Source organism: Chelonoidis abingdonii, chromosome 19 (genome assembly GCF_003597395.2).
Source record: "Chelonoidis abingdonii isolate Lonesome George chromosome 19, CheloAbing_2.0, whole genome shotgun sequence".
NCBI lineage: Eukaryota > Metazoa > Chordata > Testudines > Testudinidae > Chelonoidis > Chelonoidis abingdonii.
The window spans coordinates 3,153,578-3,175,870 of NC_133787.1; the positions used below are offsets into that span (position 1 = coordinate 3,153,578).

A 22,293-nucleotide genomic window follows, 5' to 3' on the forward strand; every position below is an offset into this window, starting at 1 on the left:
TTGAAACTAAATGCAGGGGTCAAAGGAAACGGTCCGGCTTCTCCTGTCTGGTGGAAGCGATTCAGGAAACTCGGCAGGAATTCACCAATACTTGGGTCAGCCCCAAACTGCCTTCTTCAGCCAACAAATCATCCAGCTGAAAAACGTCACCCAGCCCTACCCGTTTGCCAGCCGCAAATCCAGGGCTAGTGTAGGGAGAGTGGGGGAGGCGGCGCTTGCCCACTTCTCATTTAGAAGCCTAGGTTAGTTTATCCACTTTTTTTTTTTTTTTTAGCCACTGAGCCACTGGAGCAGGGCTCTCGGGGCCCGGAGCCAGCATTGGGTGGGGGTAATAGAATGAGCCCCTCATGGCGGATCGAGAGCCCACGCACCATCACAACTGACGGGGACGGGCGGGGAGCACAGGGGCTCTCGTGGACTCCTGGAAAGGACATGGCAGATCCCAAGGACGAGAGCTAAGACTCTTCCTCTGCTCGCTCGGCCTCAGCCCCTTCATTAGCAGCTGGGCCAGCCAAGCCTGTGCCAAAGCAATAGCGGCCTCTCCAGCACACAGCCCCGGCAAGCTGTGCACAGAGCCGTGCAGCAAGAGGCAGGAAAGGCTGCGAGCCCATGGACAGACAGGGCTCATTACCCAGAGCTATTTGGCAAGCAAGAGGCTTCTGTCTCCATGCCACCTCTTGGCTACTAAACCTGGAACATCAGCTAAAGGCCCTGCCAGGAGGAAGGGGGGGCAGCCCCCCCCCCCCACTACAGGCCAGTGTTGCACATGGAGCAAAGAGAAGAGTGCAAAGAGCAGGAACACCCCCCACCCCACCCCCAGTCCTGCACAGCTCAGGTGCCAGGGGACAGGCCTAGCAGGAGAGGCTGCTGTTGCTGCGGAGAGAGACCCGGTCACCAGCCCAAAACAAGCCAGCCAGTTCCCAGGCAGCAGCCAGCCCGAGATGCAGGAGGCTGATGCTGCCTTCCGTCGGGACTAGGGTGTAGCTGCCAGGCCCCACTGCAAGCTAGGCTGGCCAGGCTGCTCTGAGTACAACTACTTTTGGTCCATGGGGTCCCAGATGCACTGAGCCCCCTCAGCTCAGCAATGGCTACACGCACTCGGCACTTCGGGAAGAATGAAAAGTACAAGCTGGCAACTGGCAGCTCCCCTCCCCCCATCTTGGCAGCTGCATGTGGGCACCTGGACGAGTGGCAAGCTGGACAGCTGGCTTGAAATCCAGAACCAAGGCATCTGTGTGTCAGGGTCTCCAAATTGCCTGTGGCACATGGCACCCAGCAGCAGGGCGGCTGCAGGCAGCAGGGCAAGATCTAAAAAGCCTCCTTTTCACGTTGGCATCACCCTTCCCACAGAAAAGAATCTCTCTGTGCACAGGCAGCAACACCAGCAGCAGAGATCCCCTCACTGCCCAGCAATCCCTGGCATCTTATTTGGGTTTCACAACATCTGCCTCACACCTAAGCAGGTGCTCCCACAGCCCGTCACCTGCATGAGCACCATGACTGTCTGCGCCAGGAACGTGCCAGGATTCTCTATCCAGCGTAACAGGGAGACGGGATCTTTACTTGCTGCACAGTTAAAGAGCGGAGGGGATCTATCCTTGACAGCACGCACTGGAACTGGGGGCCGGGGGGGGAGGACAGGGGGGAGGAGGAGCCTTCAGCCCACATTAGCTGATGTTCTCCGGGTGTCCCCTCCCCTCCATGGATACATTCATCTCCCTGTGAGGTGAGCTTCACTCCATTTTAAGCTGGGGAAACAGAGGCCAGAAGAGTGACTCACCCGAGGCTGCGGAGCAAGTCAGTGGCAGAGCTGGGATGGGAGCCCAGGGCTGTGATTTTACACCTGTGCTGGCAGGACCGAACGGCAGAGCTGTGCTCCCTGGCAAAAGTGACTTGATGAGAAGTGGGCAATGGGGGGTCAGGTCCAACTCCCAGCTGTGCTGTGTGCACTAACCACTAGACCGCACTGCTCCCTGCAGGCTAGACACGGGACCGCCCCTACTTCCCCAAACTCCACCCTCTGTTCAATGCACTCAGCCCCAGGGAAGGCAACGGGACTGCACAGGGGTCACTGAGGCAGTGCTCAGCCTGGGAGATTGCATCATTGCAGGACCATGAGCTAGGAGGCGCCCAGCTGGGCTCAGGACCAGTGTTGCCAGACAGCCAAGGCCTGTCTGATTGGGAGGCCCCGAGAGCCAATGGAGGAGGCCCCCTAGCAGGCAGGTTACAACTAGGCCGCCAGCAGACTCTGGCCCCTAGAGGGGAGCGGGTCAGTCATTCGAGCAGACCTCCCGGGAGGCCAAGGAACGTGGCTTGTCCAGCAGCAGTACAGCCTCTGGGTGGGTGAGACAAACTGCAGGGACACAGGAGACTCCCTCCCTCCCAGCACGAGTGCTTGAGATCCACCTACCCACGGCCCCTGGCAGGGGCTCACTCACCATCCACCACCTCTGGACGTCCAGCGGGAGGTCCATGTTCTCCTTGGTCCACACCGGGGAGATGTTGCTGTCGTAGTGGCTGGTGAACCACGCCAAGGCCCCTGCGTCCTCCGTGCACCTGCGGCAGGCGCACCGCTCCCCGAGGCGCCCGCCCTGGCTGAGGCGCTGCATGCCAGCATAGCCGGGCACCAGCTTGACCCGGTGGAAGCCTCCTGGGCTGCTGGGGTCCAGGTAGGCCATGCTGGGGTGCGAGTACGTGAAGAGGAGCGACATGACGAACGCCAGCAGGAAGGCAGTTGAGAGGAACCAGAATCGCAGGGAGCACTTCATGGTGGAGGGGGGAGAGGAAAGGACCACCCTGCCGGGGCTGGGGGCAGGGGTGGGGTCACCGGGTCCGCTGCCGACGTGCCAGCCGGCCTGTGCCAACAGTACGCTGCCCACCCTCTCCGCGGCAGCGGCAGAAGGGCATAGGGCAGGCTGGGGGGATGCACAAGACAGGGGGGAAATACACTGGAGATTGGCACAGCAACTCGTCCAGCTCCCTGGGGGCTCTTTAGCAACCTCAGGTGCAGTCACATCTCTCGATACCCAGGGCCCAGCTGGGCCCCAGATGCTCCGTTACGAGCCAAGGCAGGGAGCGAGGGAGCTGCTGGAAGTCCAGCTGCCAGTCCCCAAGCCCTGGATTAACAAGCAACAGGAGCCTGGGTCTCTCGTGGGCAAACAGCTCCCCTCTGCCTTGGGCCCCAAAGGGGAGCCGGGCTCCTCATCTCCTGCAAGCTCCACTGGTCTGGGGAGCGAAGGGAGCAAGTCTCGGTGTGCGCAGACCCAGGATCTAGCCCCTTGTCGGCCGGTCACCTGCTGCAAGACTCTGTCCAGGAGGGGGAAGAAAAGCGCATCTCAGGGGGACTCTGCGTAAGGGGCTAGAGAGCCAGGTTCCCACTGCGCCTCGCCCGCACCTGGCTGGTTGCTACTTTCCATCAGCAGCTCCTCGCAACTGAGGGGGCCTCCCTGGCTCTGGTTGCCTGGGAGACAGCTGAGCTCTTGAGGAGCTCCACATCTGTAGCAGGGCCGGGGAACAGCTGCAGCACGGTGGGGGTCTCTCAGCAGCTCCCCCTCCGCTCCCGGGCTATGTGCGCAGCTCCTGCTCAGCCCTTCCACGTGCTCTCAGGAACCCCCAGCTGGCGTTCAGCTGCAGCCTCCCTCATGCTCTCCGGAAGCCAGCCTTCCCTGCGTAGGCCTTTCAGTAATCCCCTGGCAATCTTCCCCTGCCGCTCGGCTGGAGGAGCTTCTGCTGTGGCAAAGCCCTGGAACTGCAAGGGGACAGGGATTGGGGAGAAAAGAGATTTAAAAAACAAAAAACACTAATAGCATATAAAAAAAAGCTCAACTGCTAAACCCCACAGAGGCGGCCACTGCCACCATGAGCCTAAAGTCAGCCAGGGGGCAGCTAGAGCCCAGCAGCCCACCTGGGGCTGGTGAAGCAGAGAAGCTAAATGAAGATCTCTGAGTGGTCAGGGAGAGTCCTGAAACATGCCCCCTTCTCCCAGTCCGCCTCATGCTCTGTCTGAACAGCCGTGGTATGCCAGGTCCTCTCTGGTGGGAGAAGAGGAAGGGACACCCCTGCTCTGAGACCACTTTGCCTGATCTTGTTCAGTTTGGCACCGGTCACAAGCACAGTGAGGTTGGAAGTCCCTGCGTGAGTCAATCCCCCTCTGATCCCCCATCACGAGAGAGATTGTATGGTTAGGTGCAGTTGCTTGGAAAGGCCCAGGGCTTCCACAGTCAAGATGAGCCACTCACTGCCTGGAGACCCTTCCCAATGCCCAGACCCCACAGGTCCTGATGGAGCCACCAGAGCTCAGGTTAGAGCCATGCCATCAACCTGCACAGATATAACGCTGCTTCTCTGGGCTAGCTCGCGACCACCTCTAGAAGGTCAGTGGAGTCACTGCAGCCCCTGGGAGATGCTGCACAGGACCCCACAGTCAGGGTGGAAAGGACAGCCCCCGCCAGTAGTCTGTGAGGTGGGTTACCATAAGACCACACTTCTTTAGAGGCTCTTTGATACCTACCCTCCATGGATTTTGCTGGGACACAATGTGAACCCGCTCCTCACACTCCTCTCCCTGCTCCACCTGGAGGCTGCTCTTCAGGCCCCTACTGCAACACCCGAGGGACTATACACACTCAGGAGCAGGGCCTGACCCAGGCCTGCCAGGACAAACCGCCTCTGCCCCAGGCCAAGCCAGAGCAACCACTGCCACGAGCAGGCATCGCGTCCCCAAGGGCTCTGGTTAGATCAGTCCAGGGAAGGCGCTGCCCATGCACAGAACAGCTCAGGACTGGCTGAGGGAGGGATGAGCAAGGGTTAAGGTGGCTGCGTGGCTCAGGATTAGCAATGGCGTCTAGGCCCTTTCACTTCTAGGTGGCTAGTTCAAGGCTGGCTCACATCAGTGGCTGCCGCACCACAGAGCCCTTTGGGTGATCTCAGTCCAGTTCCTCCTGCATTTGAGAAGGGAGCCTTCTCCTCAGAGATGCAGGAGGCCACGGGCAGCAATGAGAAAAGAATGGGATCAGGAGCCAATCTGGGATGCTACAGAATTGACCCTCGATCTCCACCACCACCAGCTTCCTGTGGGCAAGTGGCTTGGTCTATGCCTCAGGTCCCCATCTGTGCAATGGGGACAACAGGCCTGGCCTCCACAGGGGGAGGAGCCGTGTGAAGATAGGCACATGAACCACTGGGGATACTCAGGTACCATGGTGACAGGAGCAAGGTAGGTACCAGAGGAAGGCTGGGCAACTGGTGAAGGTGCAGGTGTGTGGGAGGGGTTGGAGCATCAGGAGACCTGAGTTCTATTCCCAGCTCTGCCAGTGGACTCCCTGCACAGGCCACCCCAAAGTGCTAGGGATGAGTAATTCCCACCAAACTGCACTGGGGAGGGGGACATGCGAGATAATTTCTATCTGTGAAGTCAGTCACTGGTACAATTCGTTAGTGTCTTACCAGAGCACCCAGATGCCCCAGTCACGAACCAGCATGCAACGGTGCCAGGTGCTGTACAAGGATGCCCTTTGCCCCCAAGAAGATTCACCAATGGACTGTGCTGGAGGAGTGCAGATCCTCTGTTGGGCTGCTGTGATGCCTCTGCCTGGGGAGCTCAGCCAGCGTGTATCCATAGGAAACAGATGCATTTCTGATACACAGGGGTTTGTATAGAGCAGAGGTGGGCAAACTACGGGCCAGATCTGGCCCACCAGCTGTTTTAATCCTGCTCTCGAGCTCCCACAGGGGAGCGGGGTCTGGGGCTTGCTGGGGAGCAGCGGCATGGCTCTCCTCTGGCTCCTATGTGTAGGGGCAGCCAAGGGGCTCTGCTTTGCATGCTGTCCCCACCCCAAGCGCCGCACGCGCAGCTCCCATTGGTCAGGAACTCGGAGCTGCAGGGATGGTGCCTGTGGACGGGGCAGCATGCAGAGCTGCTGGGCCATGCCTCCGCATAGGAGCCAGAGAACGGACATGCTGCTGCTTCCGGGAGCCACTTGTGGTAAGTGCCGCCTGGAGCCTGCACACCTGAGCTTCCCCCCACACTTCAAATCCCTGCCCCAGTCTTGATCCCCTTCAAATCCTCCAAACCTCTCAGTCTCAGCCCAGAGCCCCCTCCTATACCCCAATTCCTCATCCCCAGCCCCAACCCAGAGCCCTCACTGTCCCCCCCAGCCCAGAGCCCCCTCCTGCACTCTGAACTCCTCATTTCTGGCCCCATCCCAGATCCCACACCCCCAACCAGAGCCCTCACTCCCTCCCACACCCCAGTCCCAATTTTGTGAGCATTCAGGGCCTCCCATACAATTTCTATTCCCAGATGTGGCCCTTGGGCCAAAAAGTTTGCCCACCCCTGATACAGAATTTCATTTCATGTGTTTGCCTACAGGTGGCCAGTAGGGGGCATATTTATACCTGCCTAGTCTCTTGTGGAAGCAGATGCTTCTCACCTAGTGAACTGCGGTTCCCGTCTGCGAGCAGTGGGCAACATGACCTTTCAGAAAAGCCTCCCACAGCACTGAGTCCTGCTGCCTCTTGCTTTCCCTGATGCTGGACTGTGCAAGGACGTGAGAGGAGCCTTCTGCGAGAGCCGAGGCCCCGAGTGTTGTCGGAGGCAGAGGTGCACGGAGCCTGCCAAGGCTTGCAGTCAATTGCTCACAAACCCAGCCAAGCAGAAGATGGGCAATCTTTTCCACTGCACTGCCTGCCTGCCTGGCGGCAGTGCCAAGGTGAGCGGTGCCTCTCTATTTCTACCCTAATGCAGCCTTACAGGTCGATCGACTGGCAGCACAGGGAATTTAAAGGCAAGTTCAGTGCATGGGTCATTGGAGACCTATGTTCATTCATTGCAGCGAGCCAGGAGACATCCCCCACACTGCCAGGCCTGGATACCACCTTGGGCAACCTCAGGCGGTGAGCCACAACTGGTAAGATCTTGGCTATTAAGGCCTGCCTCTCCGTCAGCCCACTCACTGGCAAGGCAGGAGTGGGCCCTGTGGACAGTCCACCCAATCATCGGGAGCCGTGTGACTTGCTGCCAGAGACAAGGTCTGGAAATCCCAGCTGGATCCTGGCTTCCAGGCCCAGAGCAGATGGGATAACGGGATGAAAGCAGGAATATCCCATGCAGAATGGGAACAAGAAAAACCCAGCACTTGTGGGACCTGCTGGTACTCTCGGTTGGCACCTGCGATCACGGCTATAAGAGGAAGGGAGTTTAAGCTCCTTTTCCAGTTTGCCATCTTCACTCCTGCATGTTCCTGTGCTGAGTGTTTATTGAGGAAGTTCTGATCTATTTCCTGTTCCAGCACTCAGCTGACCCCCTGCTGCTGTGTGTTTGGCTGCCTGTCTGGGACAGGCTGAATGTCCCACTTGAAATCATAGAGTTGGAAGGGACCTTGGGAGGTCATCTATCTAGTCCAACACCCTGCTCAAAGCAGGAGCAATCCCCAGACAGATTTTTTGCTCCTGTTCCCCAAATGGCCCACTCAAGGATTGAACTCACAACCCTGGGTTTAGCAGGCCAATGCTCAGACCACTGAGCTATCCCGCCGCTGCTGCTACCCCACCCCCCATGTTATCTTAAGGTGAGTCACCATAGAATAAAAGCTCTGCTGAGAGCACAACCAGAGCCTGGCCCCTAATGCGCAGCCCAGCAGAGACAGGGTTGGAATTCCATGGACCACATCCAGCATGTGTTCCAGATACCATGTGCTGAACACCTGCAGTACGAGCTTGGAGGCTAATGAGTTCCCTAGACTTAGAGCCGGGCCAGCATAACCTTCCTCCACGCTGCATCTCCCACCCCCCAGCAATGGGCCACAGCCCTTCCTAGAGGGATCCACAGCAATCTTGTGCCCTCTGAGCTGAGGCCAACAGCAAGGAGGTGCCAAGGGTGGCATTTGCTGCAAGTCCCTGCATCAAGACCCCACCTTCCATGAAATCATAAGCTACTTAGGAGCTAGACAGCCAAAGCTTTCCTCCAGGTCAAGCTAGGCTGAATTCAGACTGGCCACTGAGAGGTCAGAGGCACTGTATCCCCATTACCCATCCCCTCAGAAGAGGCAATGCGACAGTAACGAGCCTCTGAAAATACCAGTGCAAGTGGCTTATTCACTGTGCTCACCGAGCCTGACCTCCAGCATAACACAGGCCAGAGACCTGCCCCATAGTCATTCCTAGAGCAGATCCTTTAGAGAAACATCCGAGCTTGATATAGATATTGTCAGGGATGGAGAATCTCCCACACCCCTTGGCAAATTGTTCCAGTGGTTAATTGCTCTTGCTATTAAAAAAAATTACACTATTTCCAGCCTGAATTTGTCTAGCTCAGGGACTGGCAACCTTTCAGAAGTGCTGTGCCGAGTCTTCATTTATTCACTCTGATTTAAGGTTTCGCATGCCAGTAATACATTTGAATGTTTTTAGAAGGTCTCTTTCTATAAGTTTATAATATATAACGAAACTGTTGTTGTATGTAAAGTAAACAAGGTTTTTAAAAATGTTTAAGGAGTTTCATTTAAAATTAAATTAAAATGCAGAGCCCCCTGGACCAGCGGCCAGGACCTGGGCAGTGAGAGTGCCACTGAAAATCAGCTCGCGTGCCACCTTCGGCACATGTGCCATAGGTTGCCTATCCCTGGTCTAGTTTCAACTTCCAGCCTTTGGATTGTGTTAAACCTTCCTCTGCTAGACTGAAGAGGCCATTATTAAATATTTGCTCCCCATGTAGATACTTGTAGATTATAATCAAGTCATCTCTTAACCATCTGTTAAGCTAAGCAGACTCAGCGAGCTCAATCTAGCATAAGACAGGTTTTCTAATCCTTTAATTGTTCATGCCTCTTCTCTGACCGCTCTTCCAATTTAATCAACATCCTTCTTGAATTGTGGGCAGCAGAACCAGATATAGGATTCCAGCAGAAGTCGCACCAGTACCAAATACAGATGTAAAATCATTTCTGTACTCTTACTTGGGAGTCCCCTGTTTACACATTCCAGGATCGCATGTGGCCACAGTGTCACACTCGGAGCTCATATTCAGCTGATTATCCACCACAACCCCCAAATCTTTTTCAGAGTCCCTGCTTCCCAGGATAGAACTGCTCATGTGTAAGCATGACCTACGTTCTTTGTTCCTACATGTACACATTTATATTTAGCCATATCAACATGCATGGGGTTTGCTTGCACCCAGTTTACCAAGCCAGCCAAACCTCTGTGAATCAGTGACCTGTCCTTTTCTTTATTTACCACCAATGTGTCATCTGCAAACTTTATCAGTGATGATCTTATGTTCTCCACCAGTGCATTAATAAAAATATTAACTAGCCCACTGGAAACACACCCATTCAAAGATTCCCCATTTACAGTTACATTTTGAGACCTATCAGTTAGCCAGTTTTTAATCCACATAATGTGTCATGATTTTATATCATCCTTTTTTTTTTTTTTTAATTAAAAATGTGCAGTATCAAGTCAAATACCTTACAGAAGTCTGAATATAGCATGTTAGCACAACTACCTTTATCAACCAAACTTGTAATCTCATCCAAAAAAAAAGCTATCAAGTTAGTTTTACAGGATCTATCTTTCATGAACCCTGGCTGATTTGCATTCGTTACATTACCCTCCTTTGATTCTTTATTAAATTGAGTCCTGTACCAGCCACTCCACTATCTTGCTTGAGTTTACTTGGTCAGTGGCAGTTTTCTACAATTCTTAACATCTGATTTATAATTCATTACTATTAATTCCCTTTTGCTGCCATTATATATCCAGCTGCCTTCATTTCCCGTTTAAACCAGGTCGTGGTTTTTTTAAACCAGCACAGCCTTCTTCCTTGTTTGAGAACACGCTCGATGCCTAATAGCCCCAAATGATTCCCAATGGTCAGTCACATTTTTCTGATTAAATTCTTCCTCCCATTTGATTTCTCAGCCATTAAAGACTCTCACACTCTTGTTGATAGTCCAGAAAGTCACCATGGTACCATAACGGAAAGGGTATTTGCAGCTATGAGCCCAGCTCATACAAGGAGCTCCCCACCTAAGCCAGGGGGACTAGCAGTACAGGAGGGTTCGCCAGGCTAGCTTTGGACTCTGACATTACCAGCACTGAAAGCTACGTATTGAGGAGCTGTCTCTCACATCCAGTTGCTTCCGCTGGGCTCCCCAAGGACCTGCTTTTGACTGGGCTATGCAAGCTGACAGGAGCTCCACGCCAGCAACATCAGACGGACATGGAGCGAGAGGCATAGGCAGCTTGCAGAGAGAAAGGAAGAGAGAAGCCATGCAGCAGATGTAGTTGCTCTGACCTAGAGGCAGATGAGCAGTGTATGACCCAGGCAGGCCATGGCATATTCTGCAACAGGTCAGCACACAGCAGGCATGTACAGCACCAGGCAGTGGTTGTCTGGCACATGGGATGCAGCCTTCACTTAGGCAACATTTGCTGGGATTCATCATTTCTCTCAGGGATTAACACCTCATTACTCTAACAAAGCTCTGCCTCAGATCAAAGCAACAAATCACAGCTGCCCTGGGCAGGAGGGAACCTGCATCGGGGCATGTGTTTAAACACGGAGCATGTGAACTGGAGCCAAAACGAATCAAACTAGGGAGAAGGGGGAGCCAGTTCAGACTGAATCCCTCCCAAACAGCCCCAGCCACCTCACTCACCTCCTCAGGTGGCTCCTCTATCCATTCAGTTGACTACCTGCTCACTCCCGCAGCTCTTCGTGCAAGGCCCCAACCCTTCCGCTACCTGTGACAGAAAAACAGCATCAGCACTGGCTGCCAGCTGGTGTGGTCCAAAGTTCTCTCAAGGCCTAACGCAACGGCTCTCCAACTCTGCCACCGTGCAGGGCAGAGACCATGTCCCCTCCTACCAGAACAGTGCCCCTGTCCCCCACACAGCCCTCCCCGGCTCTCTGCTTCATTCCACAGGCCACGCTGCACTCACACCATAGCTGAGAGCCACTGAGCTAACTGGGCCCAGAGTCATTTCAGAGGCAGATTGTCCCCCCTCAGTTCTGCCATCAGCGACGAGGCTTTGTCTGCCAGTGCCCAGGGCCGAGCTCCTGGGGGCAGGAGGAGAGGCAATGCCTGGCTACGGAACATGCGTCTGTCAGGGCCCAGACCTCGCCCCCGGCTGCTCTTGCGGCAGATCTGGCTTCTCCATGGGATGGCCACCGTCCCCATGGCAGAGTTCATCCTTCCCTGCATAGCGACCAAGTGAGTGACTGTGTGCAGAATGTAGCCCGGTCCCACCCCTTTGAGGGCAGGGCCCTTGCTCTCCCTCTGTGGTCTGCACATCACTTCACCAGCCAACTCCCAGCCTCATCTTAGGGGCTGGAATAGCAGCTGTGGCCCCTCCAAACAGGGCTCCAGACCCAGGGGGCCCCAGAAACACAGACCCTGGAGTCCTGCCTACAGCAACCCTCTGTGCATCAGTCTACCCAGAGCTGGCACGGAAGAGCTCTGCTTCTCCCAGCCACCCTGCTCATCCCCCTCTGGGCAGGGCTGGAGCAGCACACAGAGCTTGGGAGAGGTGAGCACCGCACCAGGAGCAGGACTTCCCGAAGAGAAGGTATTATCTGTGATTCCCCATCAGATGTGGGCTGCTCTCTTTATGGGGGTCCCTGGCAAATTTCCAAGAACTCCCCTCTAGCTCTCCTGCAAAAGGCGAGAGGAGAAAGTCACCTCGGAAACCAGCCAGCACCGTCCATGCTGCAGGTGTTGGCACCAACTCTTGCCATTGCTAGGATGTTTCTTCCACAGCCCCTCCCCCGTGACCTAGCTCCTGCTCTGGGGCCAGGCCGCTTGTATGAAAAGGGAGGATGTGCCAGCACGCCGGCTGAGTTACAAGCAAATACTAGGGCAGAGCTCCTTAGAAAGCCAGAAATAATATTTCCCCATTTCCTCTTCCCATCGCAGCCCCCAAGTGCCCACATCCTGGTCACCTCACACATCGACCAGATGCTTCCCACCACCTCTCCCCAGGCACGGGATGGCACTGGCGCGAGGGAACGTGCTTTGCCTCAACGGTACTTTCAGCCCAGAGGAACGCCAACCCTTCTCTGGCATGCGGAGCCCCAGACCAGGAGGGCTGGCCCAGAACGAGAGGGCAGAGCACTTTGTGCGGCTTTGCAAGGCGACCTTGGTCTCAACTGAGATTTTGTTAAAAACACACCAATAAAAAGCTCCAGATTGACAGAAATCCTCAAATGAGATGATTTAAAGAGCGATTCCAAAGGGAAAAACATCCTGTGGCAGTGAGTGAGCCCAAACATCACAGCACTGTGCTACCGCATGAGATCTGGGGGGGGGCAAGAGGACTCACTCGTTCCCCCACCCACCTACCCCATCACCCGAGCTGAAGAAGAGGCAGAGAGGGAAGGCAGCACAAATAGGCAAGGAATCAGTGTCTTAAAAAGGGACATGGCCCTGCTAAGAATCTGATCATTTAAAGCCCAATCCTTGAAGCATTTCCTGAGGCACACAGCTGTTCCAAACAGATGCAATTGCATTGTGAGGCCATTATCTCTGGAAAGCCTTTAAAAATCACAGCCTGTGATAAATCTCCTGGGAGCAGCTCAGCCCCTCCGCTCCTATCAGGCCATCTTTCTTGCAAGATTCATAGGGGCCCTTTGCAAGGTGGCAGAGAGTTGCTCTCACCAAAACACGGCAGCGGACAGCTCGCGATAACCTATGCCAAGCTGATAGTGTCCAGATGTTACATGCTGCATCCGTACATATAGGAGACCCAGGGAAGGGAGGGCGGCTTTGACAGCCTGTGCTAGTCAGATCAGAGGCCTGGGTGCAGGCCAGGACGCTGGGTAGATTGTCTTTGTGCCGCTGATCTTCAGAAGTTTAAACAAGAGACAAGGTCATTTCCAGATTGGACTGTCAACAAGCTGTCGCAACACCCTCCCTGTGCTGGACAAGCGTCACTGCTTGCCAGGCTGCCTCCAGCTAAAGCCAGGGCTTGTTCAGTCTGCAAGGGTCTCTCCTCTTCTCCAGCCCACAATAGCACAGAGGGTAACAGAGCTGCAAGGGGCATCAGACTCTGGTTGCCCTCCACACTTCCCCAACAAGGCTCCAGCCTGCAGGTTGGAGCCGTGCCCCATAGGACCTATGGAACCACAGCTAGAGTTTTGTTAGAGCACTTGAGAAATTAAGACATTTACACAAAAATAAAATGTGACCTGATGCAAGGTCCTGACCCACTCTGCGGCTGAGCAGAATCCCCTGCCATGTGCCCTCTGAGTATGGGGATTGCCAGGGTGAATGCATTTCCCCAGCAGTCACAGTAGGTCACTTCCAGGCCTAAACACTGGTCTTGTGTCACCGTGCACCAGCTCTAGTGCTCCGCTCCAGAGGTGGTTGCATTTCAGTCCTGGGGAAGGAACTGCTGCATCTCTGTGGTTTATAAAGTGCTCTGGAGCTAGGATTTCTCAATCAGGTTTATTAAAAACAGATTAGGAACCAGTTATTAGGAACCAGTTATTCCTCCCAAACTCATTTAATCTCGCTGATGGATCTTATCAGTGCTCTGACGCTAGACATCGGACTCTGTTTAATCCCTTTGCTAGAGGGCTAGGAACTTGCTAGGCCGAACAAGCCATCAGTATCCTCTGGTGATATCTGCTCGCCAAGGAGAACCACCCCGCAGAGCGCTGGCCACCCACAAGAGAGTCGCAGGGTGATTGCATGCACCTGACCCCATTGTTCGGCTGAAGCCCCCTCTCAGTTACAGGCATGGAGGGGCAACTGCAACGGGCACCTCCTTGAGACCCTTCTCTGGAACAACGGAGCTAAAGCCATATGGCCCCATCACTTGTTGAGCGAATCGTTTGGTGCGGGGGATAGTGGGGAAGGGACAGAAATGCTGGAGCCCCTGCCAGCCCCCGTTGTCCAACTACAAGCCTAGCACTGAAGCCTTGACCTCCCACACAGGCCAAGCTCAGCAGCAGTCCTGTTCAAAACAGAGGCAGGGCCAAGTCAGCTGCCCCTTCCCCACACACTTCCTGGCCTGTTGTCCCACAGCTAGAAGTACAAGAACATCAGAGATCTCTTCCACGAGATGCTTCAAGAACATGTGCTACAAAGCCAGCAGCCTCCTGGCTGTGGCCTGGTATCCAGCACCTGCCCCTCCAAAAGGAGCAGAGTCTTAGTTTCTCAGAGTCCATCCAGTTCCGGGGTGGGATGTAGGATGCCTGTGGACATCAACGCAAGCTACTTGCCAGGAATCACACACAGGCACTGGCAGTCGATTTCTTTACCACACTCAGAACCTGGTGGATCTTAGCATCTCCAAAGCATTAGACAAAGGGAAAGGGGCCCACTGCCTTAAAAACAGGAAGGAGACCACCTGCGCTCACCTCCGATCAGGTTCCAACAACAGCCCTTGGGCATCTGTAGTCCCAGTGCCAGAGATCCAGCCGTACACTGAACCTGTTGGGTGGGAATCATAGTCCTAACTCTTCTCACACACCCACTCCCTGAAGCAGTGACTATCCGGTCAAAAGGCTGCCCTGGATCCAGGCTGCCCAAATTAGATTCTTCAGATAATTCTTTAGATGCCCCACACGAGATCAAATGAGGCAAAACCCCTCCGCCTTCCCCCACCCCCAGCACTCATCTCCAGCTCTAATGATCTCCTTTGCTCCTGGCACAAAGGCTTATGCTAATACTGCTGATCTGATCAGCTTTTATTTCTGCAGAACAGCTGAAATCTGCCTCCCTCGCTCCCTCCCCGGCAGGCCTGTAAGTTCCTGGAATATGCTCACACAGCCCTAATTGGCATTTATTTTAATCACATTAAAAGTGATTTATGAATACAAGAGAAAGCCACAGAAGCCATGTGGGCGGCGGAGCCAGGGTGGGTCTCGGCCACCGCTTCATGCTCAAAACATTCCCACCCTCTGCCAGGCAGAGCCCAGGGGTTCAAAGGGAACAGACTGGAGGGAGACAGAACTTCCTGTTAGTCCCATGGCCATTGACTGCAGTCAGGACAGCTAGAGCTCTGCAGCTCTTCCTCAGCATGCAGCCCCCACCTCCCTGCCAGGATGGGTTAAAAAGGAGATGAAGACTGTCCTCATCCCATTGCAGAGGGGACCGACACCCCCAAACAGGGGCCAGCTTGCAAGGGACACTGGAGGACACTGTCAGGGAGAAGCATGGGCTGGAGGCTGCACGTGGAAGGAGTTTGGATTCAAGGAAAGGGACAGGTGGTGATATGGAGGGCAGGATCTGAACTCCCCGCTCGAGGGAATTATTGGTCTAGCATCTTAGGCATTAGCCATAATGCTCCAATGGAATCAGGACGAATTTAAGGAAATTGCTGCAATACAAAAAACCAACAGATTCAACCCTTTTCCTGAATTCAGATTACACTAAACACCACCCACCCGCACACCATTAAAAAAAAAAAAAAAAAGTGAAGCCACAGAAGAAAAATTCTGTAGAAGATTTGATCCCTACAGAAAATTAACTCCATACAAATTCTTTTCTTGTTTTTACCTGGGCGACTGCCAAGAGGAAAAAAATGCTTGTATAATCCTAAATGTTACAGCTCCATAATCAATGAGCTCCGTTTTGAGCAGATGAGGCAAAAGGTTTCTGGGCCAAGATGGGCGATAGCCGTGAGAAATGGAGGGACAGGAAAAGAGATGCCCTAATAAGTAACGTGGCAAATCGTCAACCTGCTCAGACCCACATGGCTCTCAAAGCCAGCACCACGTCTTTCAAAATAAACCCGCCTCATTGTTTGAGGACAGAGAGCAATGAAGGTTCTGCCCTGGCTTATTCTTCAGAATTCATTTCTCAAATCTAGGGAAGGTCTTTAAGCAAAGGAGACATTTGTTGCCTTAACATCTGCCATTTCCAGTGGTTTAGAAATATTTTCAGCTCTAAGCCAAATTAGACTTTCCACTTTCTTAAAAGTCTTGGCCAAAGTCTAGTCCCAAAATACTCCAAGAATGCAGAGCTCGAAGAGCTTGCAAAGCCAGGGGACCTTAAGGGTTAGACTTAGCGTACGTCTACACTACGGGATTATTCCGATTTTACAGAAACCGGTTTTATAAAATAGATTGTATAAAGTCAAGTGCACGCGACCACACTAAGCACATTAATCAGCGGTGTGCGTCCATGGTCCGAGGCTAGCGTCGATTTCCGGAGCGTTGCACTGTGGGTAGCTATTCCGTAGCTATCCCATAGTTCCCGCAGTTTCCCCGCCCCTTAGAATTCTGGGTTGAGAGCCCAGTGCTGATGGGGCAAAAATCATTGTCGCGGGTGGTTCTGGGTAAATGTCATCAGTCATTCCTTCCTCCGGAAAGCAACGGCAGACAATCATTTCACACCCTTTTTTCCCTGGATTGCCCTGGCAGACGCCATAGCACGGCAACCATGGAGCCCGTTCAGCTTTTTTTTTTTTTTTTTTTTTTTACAGTCACCGTATGTGTACTGGATGCCGCGGACAGAGGCGATACTCCAGCGCTACACAGCAGCATTCATTTGCTTTGCATGATAGCAAGACGGTTATCAGTTGTTCTGTACCAGTCTGCTGCCGGGTAAATTGGCAATGAGATGACGGTTATCTGTCCTTCTGTACTGTCTGCTGCTATCATGGGTGCCCCTGGCTGAGATCGGCCGGGGGCGCAAAGGCAAAACTGGGAATGACTCCCCGAGTCAATCCCTCCTTATGGTTTCTAAAAATAGAGTCAGTCCTGCCTAGAATATGGGGCAAGTGTACTAGAGAACCAGTGTATCAGAGAGCACAGCTGCTCCTGTGTCAGATCCCGCAGAAATGATGAGCTACATGCCATTCACAGGGGGTGCCCCTGCAACAACCCCACCCATTGCTTCCTCCTCCCCAACCTTCCTGGGCTACCGTGGCAGTGTCCCCCCACATTTGTGTCATGAAGTTAATAAAGAATGCAGGAATAAAGAAACAGTGACTTGTTAGTGAGATAGAAATGAGGGGAAGCCTCCCGGTGCTATGACAGTCCAGGCAGGACATTAAGCGGTGCGGGGGAGAGAAGCCCAGCATGCCGCTGCTATGACAGTCCAGGCAGGACAGAATCTTTTCTTTACACAGGAAAGGGAGGGGGCTGATGGAGCTCAGCCCCCAGTTGCTATGATGAGGACGTTACCAGCCGTTCTGTACCATCTACTGGAATGACCGGGAATCATTCCTATTTTTACCCAGGCGCCCCCAGGCCAGCCTCACCTGAAGCCAGCCAGGAGCACTCACAGGTTGATTACAAGGACGGTTACCAGTCCTACTGCACCGTCTGCCACCAGGGGAGGGGAGAGGAGCGGATACTGCTACACTGCTGCAGCATCGCGTCTACCAGCAGCATTCAGTAGACATAGGGTGACATTGAAAGAAGTCAAGAAACGATTTCTTTCCCTTTTCTTTCACGTGGGGGGGGGGGGGGGAGTAATTGACGAGCTATTCCCTGAACCACGCCGGACAATGTGTTTGAACCTACAGGCATTGGGAGCTCAGCCAAGAATGCAAATACTTTTCGGAGACTGCTGTGGACTGTGGGATAGCTGGAGTCCTCAGTACCCCCTCCCTCCCTCCATGAGCATCCATTTGAGTCTCTGGCTTCCCGTTACGCTTGTCACGCAGCACTGTGTAGCCTGGAGATTTTTTTTTCAAACGCTTTGGCATTTCGTCTTCTGTAACGAGCTTTGATAGAACAGATTTGTTTCCCATACAGCGATCAGATCCAGTATCTCCTGTACGGTCCATGCTGGAGCTCTTTTTGGATTTGGACTGCATTGCCACCTGTGCTGATCAGAGCTCCACGCTGGGCAAACAGGAAATGAAAATCAAAAATTTCGCGGGGCTTTTCCTGTTTACCTGGCCACTGCATCCGAGTTCAGATTGCTGTCCAGAGCGGTCACAGTGGTGCACTGTGGGATACCGCCCCAGAGGCCAATACCGTCGATTTGCGGCCACACTAACCCTAATCCAATATGGTAATACCAATTTTAGCGCTACTCCTCTCGTCGGGGAGGAGTACAGAAACTGATTTAAAGAGCCCTTTATATCGATATAAAGGGCCTCGTAGTGTGGACGGGTACAGCGTTAAATCGGTTTAACGCTGCTAAAAATCGGTTTAAAAGCATAGTGTAGACCAGGCCTTAGGCTGTTCCTCCAGCCATTGCCTTGGTAGCAGATATAAATTCATAGCCAAGAATCGAGAGGCACAATGCTCTGGTTGAAACAGAACGTTCATCCACCCCTGCTCTACACACAGCAGCCAGGGCATAGTTCGAGTTACAGCAGTCGCAAGTTTTGCACGGCCTCTAATGACCCAAGATCATTTCAGCCCCAAATTTCCACACCATGGGGCACAAACGTGAACCCTGAACCCTCTGTATTTGCGTTGCTCTCCATCAAATTACTGCCATGCACATAACAAAACCAAAACCTGCCTGCATGGAAGGCTCACCCCTTAGTCTAACCCATTCACCCCTATATGTAAAAGCAAAACACCCAGATAAGGAAAAGGACGTGACCCATTCAATACAATTATCAATTGTTTGTTTAACCAATCTTGCTCCACAGTGGAAGGTAATTATTTCAGTATTAAGACGGTATTTTAGTCACATGCGCCTGCTGACAGAAAGTGCTAAAGTCATTTAATAGACGCTTCAGACCCAAGTGTGGGGCACCGCAGTCACGTGCGGACTAGAGGACTGACACTGCCGGAATCAGAATTTTAGGGGCAAAAATCTTGCCCCTCCTCTAACAACGCAACTACCTCATTGATAGAAAATTTAAAAAAAAAAAAAGGAGGGGGGACCAGTAAACACCCCTGATATGTGTCCTTTGTAACAGGAACAGGGTCACTTACCTGACCCTTCCCTCCTAGCCTAACCTGGGCCATAGTTTGGCCACGAAAGGCCCTCCAAACGGTCTTTCCCGTCCCTTGTGAGTTTCCCCCAGAGATGACCTGTGTCAACAGCATCAAAAGCTGATTTCAAAATCAATGAAGTTTATCCCCCTTGGGGGACCGATGTTTATAGACCAAATATGAGAGCAGGAAACGATTATCTATAGTTGAGTGGCGATTCTTAAAGCTGGCTTGGTCCTCAGCAAAAAAGGTTTCCACTTTCAGCCCAGTGCTCGGATCTCCGGGAGGGAGGATCTGGAATAGATTTTAAAGACCACTTCTATCATCCAATTAGTCTTTTAATTACCCTGGGAATTTCTATCACCTTCTTTCATAGAGGGACATTACCCGCACAAGAGGCATGCAGGGGAAATCTCTTATTTATAACAAATAATTTTGCTAGACCATCAGTATTCTTATAGACATCCTCTATTTGGAGACGTGCAACTATTCCAGAAGAGCATGATGGAGAAAGTCCATCGACAGACCATGTGATGGGATTGGCATCATAAAGAACAGAGCGAAAAAACCAACCAAACATTCACTCCCAACAACATTTAGGGAAGTCAATTTCCTAATGGAATCTGGTAAGCCTCTTTCTCTAATAGACATTGCAATAACCTGAGGGTGTATCTTTAACCAGCGCAATACAGATCACACCAGATTATTTTATCTTGGATGGGAAGAGAATCTCTTTGCTTAGTAGCCAAATCATATCTTAAACAAAACACGCCCCGCCAATCAGTAAATGGTAGATGGGTGTATTCATGCATCTTTAAGTTCCGGTAACTGGCTCTTCAAGAGTAATAGGATGTTAGAAACTAGAAAATGTGCACCTAATTCAAGAATGAAACATGCTTTGTCTCCCCAACCCATGTAGAAAGGGGACAATTGAACGACAGATCAACCCAAGGAGTTGGGAATCACTACCCAGTTTAGAAGCCACTGCACAATTAGAGAAACAGGACCAGCTGAAAAATCAGAACTACAATAACCTATTGAACTGCTGCCTCTGAGATAAACGCAAAATGGCCCTGAGCAGCACTGCATCCTCTGCTGTTCAACACCTCCAAGCAAAAGCTATTTAGGATTACTGAAAATTTGCAACCCAAACTGCAGAACTGGAATTAATTTGCAAATGAGATACCATCAGATTAGGCCTGAATAAAGACTGGGAGTGGTTGGGTCATTACAAAACCTAAACCTAATTTCCTCAATAGTAATTTCTCCCTATTGTTACTCACACCTTCTTGTCAACTGCCCATAATGGGCCACTCTCTTACCACTTCAAAGAAGTTATTTTTCCTCCCATTACACACATTGAAGCTATTTCCCCCATGTTAAGTATCTTGTCAAACTGTCTTAAATGGGCTATCTTAATCATCACTACAAAAGTGGTGTTTTTGTTTTTTTTCCCCCCCTCTGGCTGACAACAGTTCATCTTAATTAATTAGCCTCTTAGAGTTGGTTGGGCAACTCCCATCTTTCCATGTTCTCTATATGTATATATCTCTCCTCACTATATGTTCCATTCTATGCATCCAGTGAAGTGGGCTGTAGCCCACAAAAGTTTACGCTCAAATAAATTTGTTAGTCTAAGGTGCCACAAGTACTCCTGTTATTTTTCCTCCCTTGGTATCTTGCCGTTAATTGATTTATCTCATTAGACTGACCGAACAGTTGGTAAACCAACCCCCCATCTTTTCATGTATTTATACCTGCTTCTGTATTTTTTACTTCATGCATCCGATGAAGTGGGTTCCAGCCCACAAAAGCTTATGCCCAAATAAATGTGTTAGTCTCTAAGGTGCAACAAGGACTCCTTGTTTTTTGGGGGAAGATTAAGAATTTCTCCATTCCCAGTCGAGCATTAAAGTCTCTCAGAAGAACAACATTAGCTAATGGGTAGTTTTCCATAAGCGAGTCCAGCTCTGCCCAGAGGGACTCATTATAAAAGGATACCCCAAGGGGAAGACAAGTAAACATTCAGGCTTCTTAGAACAACTTTATCTGGAACAATAAAACAAAAGGCTTGGCAACAGGAGTTACCCAGTGTTAATGGATTCAAAGTCTGAGAGATAGAGTCCCTTTCTTGGCTAGCTAAGTTTCCTGGAGGAAAATTAAATCAAACTGGGATATATAACTCCTACCTTCCAAATACTGAGATGTGCTTATCTCAGGAGACCATCTTGAGAAGAGAGAGTCTTTACACAGCCTTGATGAGACCCACGTGGTCATTCCATCTCAGGCCTCCGTTGAGAGACTGTCTTGGCACAGAGCTCCATGGGCTTTATAATTAATGAGGTCTCTTTTCCCCAGGGTTATAATGGTTAGCCCTATGGGTCTGAGACATTTGACTTCACGTGCACAACAAGGTATAGGCCAACATCCAACCTGTTCTTCTAAGGAGCAGAAATTCTCCCCGACTGAATGTTTTTAGATCGTTTCTCTTTATCCATTTCTACTGGGTAATCTCTCCATCTAAAAAGAGCTCTTATACCCCAGATTTTCATAACAGTCCACCAGTCCTTAAATTCCACCTCCACTCCCTTGAAGTCCTATATTAGAAAGCTTCTGTACCTGTTGAATTTGATTTCTAGGGAGAGACTACACCACCACTCACTCTAAGGCTATGTCTACACTACAAGCTTGGAGTGCAATGCCCCTGCTCGTGTACACACTAGCTCAGAGAGAGATAATGGGAGTATAATAGCAGTATAACCACCGTAGTACGGGTGGTGGCAGTGGTGGCACAGCTTAGCCTGCCAAATACAGATCCACCTGAAACTGGTGGGTATGGATCTGGCATGGCTTTGGCATTGCTTGTGCTACTGTTTATACTTACCATAGCTCTCACTGAGCTGGCGCGAACATGTGACTGTGAGCTTTTTCCAGTCCTAATACTGGCAATATATTAGAACTGGAAAAATTATATTAGGATTCGAAAATTACAGAGAAGGGCAACAAAAGTGATTAGGGATATGGAATAGCTTCCATATGAGGAGAGATTAAAAAGAGACTAAGGAGGGATATGATAGAGCTCTATCAAATCACGAATGATGCAGAGAAAAACTGTCATTTACCCTTTATTTACCCATAACACAAGAACTAGGGGTCACCCAATGAAATACGCAACAGGTTTAAAACAAACAAAAAGAAGTAATTCACACAACGCACAGTCAACCTGTGGAACTCATTGCCATGGGATGTTGTGAAGGTCAAAAGTATAACTGGGTTCATGGAAGATACGTCAATCATTAGCTATTAGCCAAGACGGTCAGGGACGCAACTCTGTGTTCTGGGTATCCCTAAATCTGACTGCCCGATGCTGGGACTGGACACAGGGGATGGAGCACTCAAATCACCCTGTTCTGTTGATTTCCTCTGAAGCATCTCGC

At 51.7% G+C, this 22,293-nt stretch overlaps 1 protein-coding gene across 4 annotated transcripts in view; it reads right to left on the reverse strand.

The window, feature by feature from the left end:
• The window catches only part of ST3GAL2 (ST3 beta-galactoside alpha-2,3-sialyltransferase 2), a 52,761-nt gene that overhangs the window by 18,425 nt on the left and 12,043 nt on the right, over positions 1–22,293 (reverse strand). For 2 of the 4 annotated variants that reach the window (XM_075073756.1, XM_075073754.1), the window contains exons 3-4: positions 10,662–10,742; positions 2,439–3,748 (exon numbers count right to left, since the gene is read on the reverse strand). In XM_075073756.1, the coding sequence (XP_074929857.1) occupies positions 2,439–2,768 (330 nt within the window). In that variant the 5' untranslated portion in view covers positions 2,769–3,748; positions 10,662–10,742. Of the gene's footprint in view, positions 1–2,438; positions 3,749–3,904; positions 4,032–10,661; positions 10,747–22,293 lie in introns of all 4 variants that reach the window. The other 2 variants (XM_075073755.1, XM_032795403.2) reach the window with 2 other exon arrangements.